This window comes from Electrophorus electricus, chromosome 10, assembly GCF_013358815.1.
Source record: "Electrophorus electricus isolate fEleEle1 chromosome 10, fEleEle1.pri, whole genome shotgun sequence".
Classification (NCBI taxonomy): Eukaryota; Metazoa; Chordata; class Actinopteri; order Gymnotiformes; family Gymnotidae; genus Electrophorus; species Electrophorus electricus.
Genome location: NC_049544.1, coordinates 19,504,223 through 19,516,624, shown reverse-complemented (window position 1 = coordinate 19,516,624; position 12,402 = coordinate 19,504,223). Strand labels below are relative to the sequence as shown.

Genomic DNA, 12,402 nt, shown 5'->3' with positions numbered 1-12,402 from the left:
GTAGCAATACATTGCAACTCTTATAGTGATGATTTTGCTCTTGATCCTGGAAACTCTCTAGGAGAGAAAAAAAGTTTAAGACCTACATAGCAAGTAGTAGTAAGAATAAATCTGTACAACCACATACACACATTTTGCAGCATCATCACTAAACTCAATGTACATACACTACACACACAAATATTTTATACTTTAAAACCAAGCAAACAATATTTAAAAGCCTGTTTAAAAGTTATCACTAACCTCAATGTACACACACACACAAACACAGTCCTACCTTGATCTTCATAAGTCACATTCTGGTTAGTCTCTTCTGAAAAATGGTTAAAAAAAACAAACAAACAAAAAAAAAACATTAATAAAAACAATTCATATTAATCTCCCCCTATCCCTAGTTCTCATTCTATCTTTTGTACCTTAAATATTTGGCGGAATGATAAAATTTCTCTACCACAATATGGAGTCCAATAAGTCTAAAAGAATTTGGTTGGATCTAAGCAGTCTTAACTTTAGAATGATTCATCTTACTGCTGTTGTTGGCTGTTACTTCATCAATATAGCTAGGAAGACAAGGATACATACATGCAGCCATGTTCCCCAGATGACACCATCTGCTTCAGTCCATAATTAGTTCCCTTTTTTCATTCACACTGTCTGCTTTTCCCATTACTTTGGTACAGAAGACCAAAGCTGTTTGTTTTTGCTAAGCTCAACAGGGTATGCTTATTACTAGCAAGGCACCAAACAATCAGTTCTGACACATTCAGTGCTCGAAGACCTCTTTAGTTCTCATGCTTGAAGATAGCAGCAACAGAGTCAAAATGTAAATGGCACATGTGGAATTAACTCGGTACCCTATTTTAGCTCACCTGTGGATCCAATAAAATGGATAGCTCATTTGATCCAATAAAATGTAAGGACAATGTATAACACTGGCTGTATTTGCAACATAGTTTACCTGATGTAGACATACATATCCTTGAACTGAAAGCTTTTATACTGTCCAAAGGTTTTACTAAAGCACATAAATATAACTGAACACTATTGGTCTTAAAGAGAGTGCATTGGTAAATAGAAAAAAAAAGTTAGTGAAGCGTTCATAAACATTTTAAAATTGCTTACCTACAATTGTTTTATTTGGACTAAAATGAAAAGATCTGTGAAGTTGAGCTGTGTTGTTCTCAGTCAGATCTATGCACAAAAAATGTTATTTCAATTTCTACCCCCCACCACACACACCCCAAACAACCTTTTTGCTATCTGCCACATGTTAAGATTATTTTAACTTTAACCTTTGATAGCAGTGTTATTTCCATTCAGAGTTAGAGAATCATTGTGTAAGGGAATTCCTTCTGAAAAAGACATAGTGAGGTTTCATTTTAGACCCAACTGCAAATGAAATTTTAATTGAAATAAAAACAACATAATTAAATAATAGGAGTAACTCTGAGCATGGAATAAAATCATCTTAGTTATAATCAAAATGCATTTAACTGAATTTAAACATTTGTTGATAAGCAGACCACATCTATGACTGGTTTTCAGTAATTTTCTTACCTTTATCTCCCAAAAAGGTGCCTTCCACTGTTTGACCTGAAAAAACAGCCACAGTACCTTCTTTAACAACAACAAAAAAAAATTTAAATACATACATCTATCTCCTGCATTTATTAAGAACACAGCAGTGTCTGGACGTCTCTTGGTGATAATCCATAAAGCCTTCCATAATACCATCCAATTAGGTTAAACATAATATTTAAAAATATACATGCTCTAATTTGGAGATCATGGGTTTTCTTACAACAGATTGTTGATGGATCTAGCAACAGAAGTACTATTCCTATGAAGAAATGTAGCATTATGGAAGTCTGTGAGCACTCAGAAGTGTGTATGTGTGTCTACAAGTATATGACAGAACAATCACTCCGAGTAGTATAAGTGAGGAACACTTTTGTTTGTTTGTGTGTGTGTGTGTGCGTGTGTGTGTGTGTGTGTGTGTGTGTGTGTGTGTGTGTGTGTAACTGAGGAATAGGAAAACAGCCCACATCTCTTCCTCTCTGTGCTGATGAATACGTTTTGATAGTGGCCCTGATATGAGTACAAAGTGGAGAGTTCTTATCTTTTCTGTAAAGGAAGTTCAGAATTTGTAAATTATTCCAGTTCTGACAAAGAACCTTAAACATTTTGGTAAAATCTGAAATTGGGAACATGCACAGAGTTATGCCTCACTCTATTTTGTGTGTGTCTGTCATGCAAGGCAAACCTCTACAAAACTGACTCCCATTAACTCATTTTACTTACTATCTCCAATCACAAATAATGTTGACACTGTGACCCACTTCTATAATTAGAGTCACATATACATATCCTGACATCCACCTTTGTGATGTTTGTCATGTTAAAGCTGCCCTGTGATAATTTCATTAGGGGATGAATGACATAGATCATCTCCAGCTCTTGCAATGAACACATTGAAACTACCCTGTTTGGTTTAGTGTTTTCTCTGCTTAGTCAAAAATTACAACAAACCTGTAACAATCCACAGAGCTGTCATAAGTCTTTTCTTCATTGAGACATGTTATACTTTATGACACACTTGTTTTAACCTACTTCAGCTTGTCCTCAACTTGTTGGGTGTTCAAATGTATAACCTGTCTAAGGACAGTCAATTTATAACCTGTCTAAGGACAGTCAATTTAACTTTGACTGGCAATCTGTTTTCCTTGTGAAATAAATACATAGCTTGATATAAATGAATGAAACAGACCCTGCGATTGGCTGTATTAGGTAAAGTTTCACATAAACCTTTTTTTGCCTGTTTAAATAAAATGTCAGATATGTTTGCGTATAAAGATTTACATATCATTACACACAAAAGACCACAATTGCCATCACAATTACCTATGAACAAAATGCAATCTTCAGGTCAGAAATGAAGAATCCAATTCTGTTTTCTGAATGGGTGCAGTACAAAGTGTACAATCACTGAAATTCAGCATACATACAGAGAAAAATGCAATGTGTAAATACAAGTTGCATACACAGATTTAGAATTATTTCTGAAGATGCATAGTTGCATAGTTATTATGCTTAAATGGTATATGGTAATAATTTGCCATTCATTAAAAACCCATTACATTAATTAAAACCTGAGTGTGCATTGTTCATGTTGCTATTTGGAAAGGAGTGTGTGGCATTTGACACAAACCTCCTAACCACAATCCAATCAAAACAAAATGGAGACAGTGAGAGAGAGAGAGAGAGAGAGAGAGAGAGAGAGAGAGAGAGAGAGAGAGAGAGAGAGAGAGAGAGAGAGAGAGAGAATGCTTAGAATGATGCATTTTCCCATCTTTTGAGTGTTTGGTCACCATTCTAACACACAGGGCTGAGAAAGAGAGAGGTATGCCTACTTGTAAACAAATTCTCTTTCAGACACACACACTCACACAGATTAAGAGACGGCTAACCACACTGATACATGCTATGGCGGATCTGAACAGATTTTGTAACCATCCACACATGCATATGCACCAACATAAACTTACAATGATGAATATGCAAAAAACAAAATGAATTCAAAACATTCAAGTTGGAAGACATGCCTCAGGTTAAGGAGAGGTCATTTCTATAGCACTAAACCCAGTGTGACCCCACAGCATACACCCTGTCAACAGTATGCCAACCACAGGCACAAAAAGCCACCTGCACAGAAACCATGGTAAACCCAGTGCAACCTCTTTCTGGCCTGAGCACCCACCCAGTATCATGAACCCGTAACCAAAATGTTCATCCTGTTTCACATTTGCATAGCATATTCAGGGCATTATTCAGTGTCACAGCATTTCAACGTGTACAACCCCTGCCCCTGAGGTAAAGAACTTTGACTTAAACTCATGAACCTACAATCCCCAACTCAGATGCCACCTCCAAAAAAAAAAAAAACAAGTAACAGAAAAACAACACCCTTGCAAAAAGAAACTGCTTCTCATGGTTAAATCAGCTTGTGGTCAGGGTGTTTTTGATTTTGGTTTCATGCTAGGGCAGCTGTGATAGGATGAGAAAAACAGCATGCCACATATATCTTATGTACATTTCGGGTAGAGAGACCAGACAATCAAAAACAGCGCATGCACTGAATAACCTTGGCACTGCTACTGCAAAAATCTACCAACTACTGTACACAGAGGTGAGTCACACCAGTCTCCCAAGAAACTGTTTTATGTAATATTATATATGAAATATGATAAATGATATTATATGTAAACATGCATGTATGTAATATTTTATATAAAACTATCTATTACTAAATTGTCTGAAAAGTAATTAACGTTTTTGTACACATTCACAGTAAACATGATGTATATTTTATTGACTGCATGTTGGCAGCAAACTTAAATGTTAGGTAAACATAACTATATAGCACAACGTGTAATCTGAAAAATAAATGCTTTGACCAGCAACTTGTGTTTCTGTGGACAGATTCCCTGGATACAATTTTAGTCGTTTGTTTAAAATATATGCAAAAAGGTGTACAAAGTCTAGATAGTAGCAGAGCTTTATTGATTAATGTTTGATTATTAATGACCTATATTGAAAACCATTCAATGGTGCATGCAGGTGCATGTGCTTCAACTCATAAAGAAACTGATAAATTAAGCAAAGTTGCATTAGTGTCGAAAACTAATGCGACAGAATAGATGAAAAAATCACACAAATCACAGACACGAATCAATGGACATAACGGCGACTGTAAATATTCGTTCGGTGACTGTGAATGTTTATGGTTAAGATAATGTTTAATATTTAGTGTAACAGCACTAGTGTAACAGCACTAGATATGCATGTTGTAACATTACTGAGTAATAATAGTACATTACAGTCCAATATAAAGAAACTGAATCTCCTCCTCCAAGCTTAGCTGTCAATGGTTTGCTTGTCGAATGTAAATGTAAATTTAAAATGAAATCATAAATGTAAATTCAAATTAGCGAGCACAGAAAAATACATTTGATCCTTTGACCAACAATCGAGCCATTCATCTTTATTTGTTACCGTCGGTAGTTCCAGGCGGTTGTTTCTGCGGATGCTACACAAACAGGTTCCTCACTGCTAGAAGTGACGTTAAAGCTAGCTTGCTGCTCCTGGGCCTGCATTTAGTTCTGGATCTAGTTGAAGCTCTGTTGTGTGACCTACGCTTTGTCTTTGTGCACTTTTGGAGCCATCGTTATTTAGCCTTAGAGTCTTAGAGAACGGGAACAGGTGATCCGCACGTAGTGCTGCCTGGGTAATTAGTTTTTATATTCCTGATATGGCGGGGCCAGAGAAGAGTACGGGCAGTTGGTGAAAAGTGCCGAAACGCAACGAAAGGTCACGGTACGCGAACGAACAAAATGTAGAAGTGCTGGTACTGCGTATCCGTGAGTACCGGCCCCCTTCAAGCACTGTATACGTGGCTCGATTACTGCTGATTAACATTTTACTCTTAGGAAAGTTGATCATTCTCATTTTCAGTTCAATTAATTAAATTATAACTGAATCTACAATGTAATTTATTACTGTGTGCTCAAAAGGTCTGTGGTCATAAACCTTGTGCTCATAAATAAAAGCATATTTTTATTTTGCGCTTCAGGTGTTTTGGGTACTAAAAGAAAACCCCGTAAATAAGCAAGCAAGCAAACAAAGAAAGAAACAAACAACAACGATATTAATGGGATAATAATAATAATGATAATAACAATAATAATAAAAAAGACATTTTATGGAATTAATCACCTGAAAAAATCCAAAGCACACATTTAAAGAATAAGTCTGGTATTGGTATGTGTTTGGGTTTTACCCAGACACTTATTTCAGCAAATGGTGCTTTATTTATTTAATGTTATATACAACAACTAATCTTTCCAGGAGACTTAAAATGTTAACATTTCGTGACTGTTTAACCGTACAAAGGAAAAAAAAACAGGCAAACCAACCACCTAAGAACTAAATACATGTATGTAGTCTAAACCTATAAGTCTCTCGCTTTTGTAATGTCCACGGTTTCGTGTTTATGTTCATTTCTTGTTTTACGTGTGAGTGCCGCTGTCTTCATGTAACAATAAATGTTCGTCCTCGTCGCTGGAGCCTGTGCGTCCTGTACCTCACCCTTCGGCACTCGGGCCACACACGTTACAAAGCCCGTATTAACTTCCTTTGATCTGAGTAATTTATTTGTTTAGAGGTCTATTTTAATACAATATAATTTAATATGAAATTTATATTAATAGAATAGAATAGAATGGAATGTAAATTAGTAGTCTGAGGCATTATTCCAGTAGTTTATGCGCATTCATACCTACGTGAGCACCTTCTAAGCAGTTTGGCTGTATTTGATGCTGGTAGTAACGCCACCGCTGTCAGTAAAGCAGTTTACTTTTGCAGGTTTGCTATCGAGTTAGTCTTTAAAAATGGTATTGTATTGTTCGGCATATTAAAATCAAATATAACAGATTCCAACAGTAAAAAATCCGATTTGCTATAAACTAGTGTGTTTGTTCTCATAGATGCGATATGTTTTTGATTATCTAGCCTACTACCTGGGATAGCATCCAATCTGAAAGCCTCTCTACTCTAACTCGTTTAAGTTAATAATTTAACTGTTCAATACCTCGCAATCATATTTTGGCAAAGTTTAAGAATTTAATGGAAAGCAGCTTTAATTTCCAACAATTTTCCGCAATCTAAGCAATCTAAATTCGTAAGCGAATTTACCTTTCACGCTACAGATGTGGTCCCGTCGGCGATGTATTAGCCTCTGTACACTCCAAGGGAATGCAAATATCCAAAGGAGACGACGTAGTATGGTTGGTGTATTTCTCAACAAAAATAACACTGTTAGACGTGAAACTGTTCTTAAAGTTCTGTCGCACGCAATGATGACTGATTTCTGAAGCTATAAGTCATCTCACTGGACACGTCATTTAAAGCAACGGAGCGGTGGCACGCGATGAGTCTCCTTATGAATAAACCTTCTTGCCAAGAGTGTTCAAAGAGTTCCATGTTATCTCTATTTTCGTGTAATTGTAAATCGCAAAACATGTCTAAGAATCACGATAAAGATTAACCGTGGTGAGTGTTACCACCATTTTTTTGGATTAGTGTTTTTAATTCTTACAACACTTCTTTTTTATTTTATTTTATTTCATTTTATTTTATACATCTGTATACTATAGTGGTATCGTTTGCTTTAGACATAATAACGCTGTAAGACTGAATACCCGTTTTAAATATAGTTGAATGGTCGAATCACCTTTAAAAAGAAGTTTTACAAACATGCAGATCGAGAGATTGGAAAAAAGAAGAAAAGATAAGACCTTCTTGTATACTCTAGTAGTATGATACATCTGCATCACAGAACAGATGCAGAACAGAACAGAACTGCATCACAGAACAGATGCAGATACTGAGATCATAGAACATACTTTTATATATATATATATATATATATATATATATATATAGTCAGTTCCAGATGAAAAAAAAAGTACCACGAATGTGAACAAAGATAACTGAAGAATACAGGCATAGATTGAATATGTAGATAACAACCCAACTTGGCACCAAGGCAAACAGCAGTATGTAATCTGGGCAGATCACAGAGCTCTAAGTGGATAAACAGTGTTATTATGTGACAGCCTATCTAAGTATGTCCACAAATCTAAATTCTGTAACGTATTTTTACACATTTTATGGGTTGTCAGGTCTTGCCTGCAAAGGCTTAGAAAACACTGCTTTTCTCATGGAGGTTTTGGGTTTGAACCTCTTCTGGGTAAGTGCTCTATGCTATACCAATAATAGTCCTTGGGCAAGACTCCTAACACTATATACACTTACCTCTAAAATAGTTAATTGAAGTGAACCAACAAAGAAGAACTTACTAGAATAAATGATGTTTACAATTTCAAAATGATATTCCCTATTTTAAACTATATTTATTAGTTTGTTGGACAGTCTCGCCATCCAAGCCACAGTTACAAAGGACAGATGGTTTCACGGCTTGGGCAGCGCCCAGCCAAAGAGACATGCCCTCACACACACACATGCATACACATTGCTCCAGTTTGCAGCCAATCCCCCTAATCTCAATCATTTAGTTTATTACCTGTTATCATGCACACCTACTTCTTGTTTCACTTTCATTTAACCCACAGTATTTCAGTCCACAGTTACATGTCTCCAGTGCTTTACATTGCACATAATAATAAATAAACCACCCAAACGCTTAAAGGGTTGCTAAGGGCTTGATTTATTACTGTTTGTTTTTTGAGCCTTTTGCTTTGTTTTGTGAGCATCAATAAAGATACTCTACCACACTCAAGCCTTAAGATGTCACAGATGGCACAACTGAAACAACTGAATGGTACTTTTGTACATGTATATTGAAAAATGGTCATTGGGTATCTGATGCAGTCTGCTGAGCAATAACGTGACTACACTTTTAACAGCTCCTAGCTATGGTTTTAACACATTTCTCAAAGGAGAAATGGGGGAGAACTTTGACATTCTCTGTAAGCATTATTACACTCGCTGACACATTTTGCCAGTTTTCTTGTTTACATAGAATGTCTTGATAGACTGGATATGAGTTACTCTATCTTCAACGCCTCATGATTTTACAGGTAGCATTTTAGCCAAGATCTCAGGTATAATAGTTTAAACAGAAGACTAATAAGAAAGGATGTATCGGATTTATAGTCTATACCACGTTTTTTAGTTTGAAAGGGCTTTTATCGTGTATTGGCAATACCTCTCAGCCTACACCAATTTGTACCCCGCTATTGAACTTAGATCATCATGGGTACGTCAATAATCAAAAGATCGTCTAGCCTGGAAGAGCTTTGACAACTGTCTCACTTCAGATATATGTCAGAAGAGCTGGTGCTTTGACAAAGGTAGAGAGGAATATTAGGTAGAGAGGACTTGTATTACCCAATATTACCCATTAGCTGTGATGCACACTGTCATTATTTCAATATAGTTAAAGGCTCCTGGAATGCTTTGAGAGTTTTCTTTCCTACTGAGAATGTGATGGAAGAATGATGCTGTTCCACATTTAAAAATGTACTGGAAACCCCTCTGGAGGTCCACTAATTTGGACCATTCCACATCATGACATAGATCACCTTGTGAACTTCACATGTAACTAATTCATATCTGATTCTCTCTTTCTTTCTCTAAGCAGAGCAATGACAAGCTACAGAAACTCTACGATCCATACCGATGGCAAGTTCCCCAATGATGACAGTTCCACAGGTGATACACAGAGTGACATCATCTGTCTAGGCAGTTTATGGTCAGCAGGGAGTAGTAGTTAATCATCAGTTACTTATTTTTTTCACATTTAAGTAAAACTTTTAACATTACTTGTTTTTGTATGCTATTTATTTATCCCAATATTCATACATACCATGCAGAATAACAGTGTAATCTTTTATGTGTACAATCTGTAGCACAGTATTTGAAGCATGCCCTGAATTATAGTTACAACACGATGCCCGATGACATGATTTAACATTTGCCATTGGAGTTTAATCAGTAAATAGTAAACAGTAAAAATATTAAGGGAACATATTACATTATGTTCATTTGTCTTAATACACTCCTCCACAAAATGTGACACATATATTCCTTGTAGGTGTTGCAATTCACAGCACATAACTGATACCTGGTCTTTGTAACAGTTTAGGCTCCATCTGTACATTTGAGATACATATTCATCTTTATGGTACATGTTTCCCAGTAGCAGATTATCTGAACCATGCTGGGAGTCTTAAGCATCCCAGTACAATGGTCCTTATCCTCTGCCTAGTTGCCCTCCAAGCACTGCAGCATCAGGGCTAGTCATCATTTTAGGATGTCAAGGGTATATTATATATACCTCCTCTACCATTGTCTCTGCCCTAAAGTGATTCTAAAAATGTATCACTGTGATACAGGATTTCTGGCCTTGCTCATTACGACAGATGACTTCTCTGGTGATTACACGTATATTTCAAATTCTACGGACGATCTGAATCTGATTGAGATGTGTGAACCCAGCAATAAGCAGGAGGTGACCAATGTGGCCATCCAGGTTGCCCTTTTCTTCATCATCTTCTTCCTCGGTGTAACCGGCAACGGACTGGTCATTGCCACTTTCGGCCAGTACCGCCGCCTGCGTCTGCGCTGCATGACCGACGTCTTCCTCTTCCACCTAGCACTGTCCGACTTGCTGCTCCTGCTGACCCTGCCGCTACGCACAGGTGAGGCCCTCGCTGGCGGCTGGTTCTTTGGAGAGGGTCTGTGCAAGCTGAACCATGGCGTGCACGCGATCAACACATACAGCGGCCTGCTGCTGCTGGCGTGCATCAGTGCGGACCGCTACCTAGTGGTGGTCCGCGCGCGGGCGGCACAGAAGCTGCGGCCGGCCATGCTGTGCTACGGTGGGCTGTGTGCCATTGCTGTGGCGATCGCCTCAGTGCTGCTGAGCCTGCCGGAGCTCATCTTCTCCTCTGTGAAGCAGGAAGCTGGCAACGTGGCGCAACGCTGTGGCATGAACATCTGGATGGAGGCCGACAGTGGCTGGGTGAAGAAGTTGGCAAATGTGGCTAAGATTGTGGGCTTCTGTGTGCCCTGCGTGGCCATGCTGGTGTTTTACGGTGCCATCGGGCATGTGCTCCTGCAGGGTAAGGCCAAATGCTGGCGCAGACAGAGGACACTGCGTCTCATGTTGGCATTGGTGCTGCTCTTCCTGCTCTTCCAGCTGCCATACACCCTGGTGCTGTCTTTCCGAGTGTTTATAGCTATGAGTACTTGCGACGAGTGGGGCAGGGCCCACCTGAGCGAGGACGTTACCCGCAGCCTGGCATACGTGCGTTGCTGTCTCAACCCTGTGCTCTATGCCTTCGTGGCCGTGCGCTTCCGTAATGATGTGCTGAGGTTGCTGCAGGACAGGGGATGTATGTGTGCATATCTCTCACATCTGTTGCCACATCCAGAGCCTGGAGGTATGACCACACCTCCTCCCACAACTCTCACAGCTGTCTCCTCTGTTCACGGACCCCCTAAAAGCCCACCTGTCACCGCCTCACCCCTCATGCCACAGGATAACAGCAAAGAATCAGGCCTGCCCAACTTGCTTTTCTGTCCCCAATCCATACAAAGACACTGCGCTCGTGAGCTGCGGACAGCAATGATTCTGCCTACACCTGCCAGCAAATTTTAGATTAGTACCACCTGCAGTTGATTTATGAATTGCATCACTGTCAAATGTGTTTCCTCGGCAGAATTTATGCATGCCTTCTTCTTGCATATGTGCATTTTTACTGTACCTTTCCTGACTGTATGTTCTGTCTTGCTTTAGATTGATTTAAATGTGTAAAAGATTTAAATGAGTCACCTGACATTATCAAGATGCGAGACCACAGCAAGACCACAGTGAATTTGCCACACATAAAAGTCATACCCATAATGTAAAATTCATCTGAAATGGTTGTAATTTTTGAAGATATTTGTTTTGGGAATTTCATTTTAAAAACAAATGTCTGATTTGTTTTCCCATTATACTGTACAAAACCTTTTTCTAAAAAAAAAACAAAAAAACAAAAACTTTGAAATTTTAATATGTGACTCAATAACTGATGTACAGCCGTTCAATTCATTTTTATCAGGAGTAATATTCATTTTGGAGCTGACTGTAATTACTGCGCTATAAATAAAAAAGATTTATTTAATCTTCATTTTAATAAGACAGCAGCTCTTGTGAAATAGTTCCCTAAAGAAATGTTTCATAAAGCTGAGATTCTTGTGTGTCTGGTTTGTATTTGGAAAACCATTGTTGATGAGGGGAACCACGCTCAGCCCTGCACTGCCACACCTACTTCTAGTACACACCTCCGATCTGATTCGCCAGAGTACTAGTACATACCTCCGATCTGATTCGCCAGAGTACATACCTGATCATCGTTCTCCTCATCATTGCCCCCCTACTTAAGCTCCCCTCCCTCGCATTCATGTCGCAAAGTATTGCCAACTCAATTCCAGATTCGAGCATACCTCGTCTCCTGCCTGATGCCTGGACACCGTGTTATCGACCTTAGAACAACCTGACTACGAATACCTGCCTGACCCCACTGATCTGTTTGATTTAAAAAATAAAACCTCTTGCGATTGGATCCTCTTCGTTTGTGTGTGCAATCTTTACAGTCAGTTCCCTATTACAGTAAATAACACTGAAAACAGAATTGAAATTCTTACTGTTAAGCAATTCTGAATTAAGGGTTAGACTGTAAGGAGGAGGCTTTAAGGAGGATGCGGGGACGAGTAGCGTGGAACACCAACACACGTTTATTTGACATTCAGACACGCACACTAACAGAAGCGAAA

General features: G+C 38.5%; 1 protein-coding gene across 1 annotated transcript; it reads left to right on the top strand.

The window, feature by feature from the left end:
* Nucleotides 1-4,107: 4,107 nt before the first annotated feature.
* LOC113569230 (C-C chemokine receptor type 7-like) lies at nt 4,108-12,144 on the top strand. The gene is made up of 3 exons (XM_035531185.1): nt 4,108-4,186; nt 9,221-9,291; nt 9,975-12,144. The coding sequence occupies exons 2-3, from the start codon at nt 9,225-9,227 to the stop codon at nt 11,240-11,242; spliced, it is 1,335 nt and encodes a 444-aa protein (XP_035387078.1). The 5' UTR covers nt 4,108-4,186; nt 9,221-9,224; the 3' UTR covers nt 11,243-12,144.
* Nucleotides 12,145-12,402: the final 258 nt, after the last annotated feature.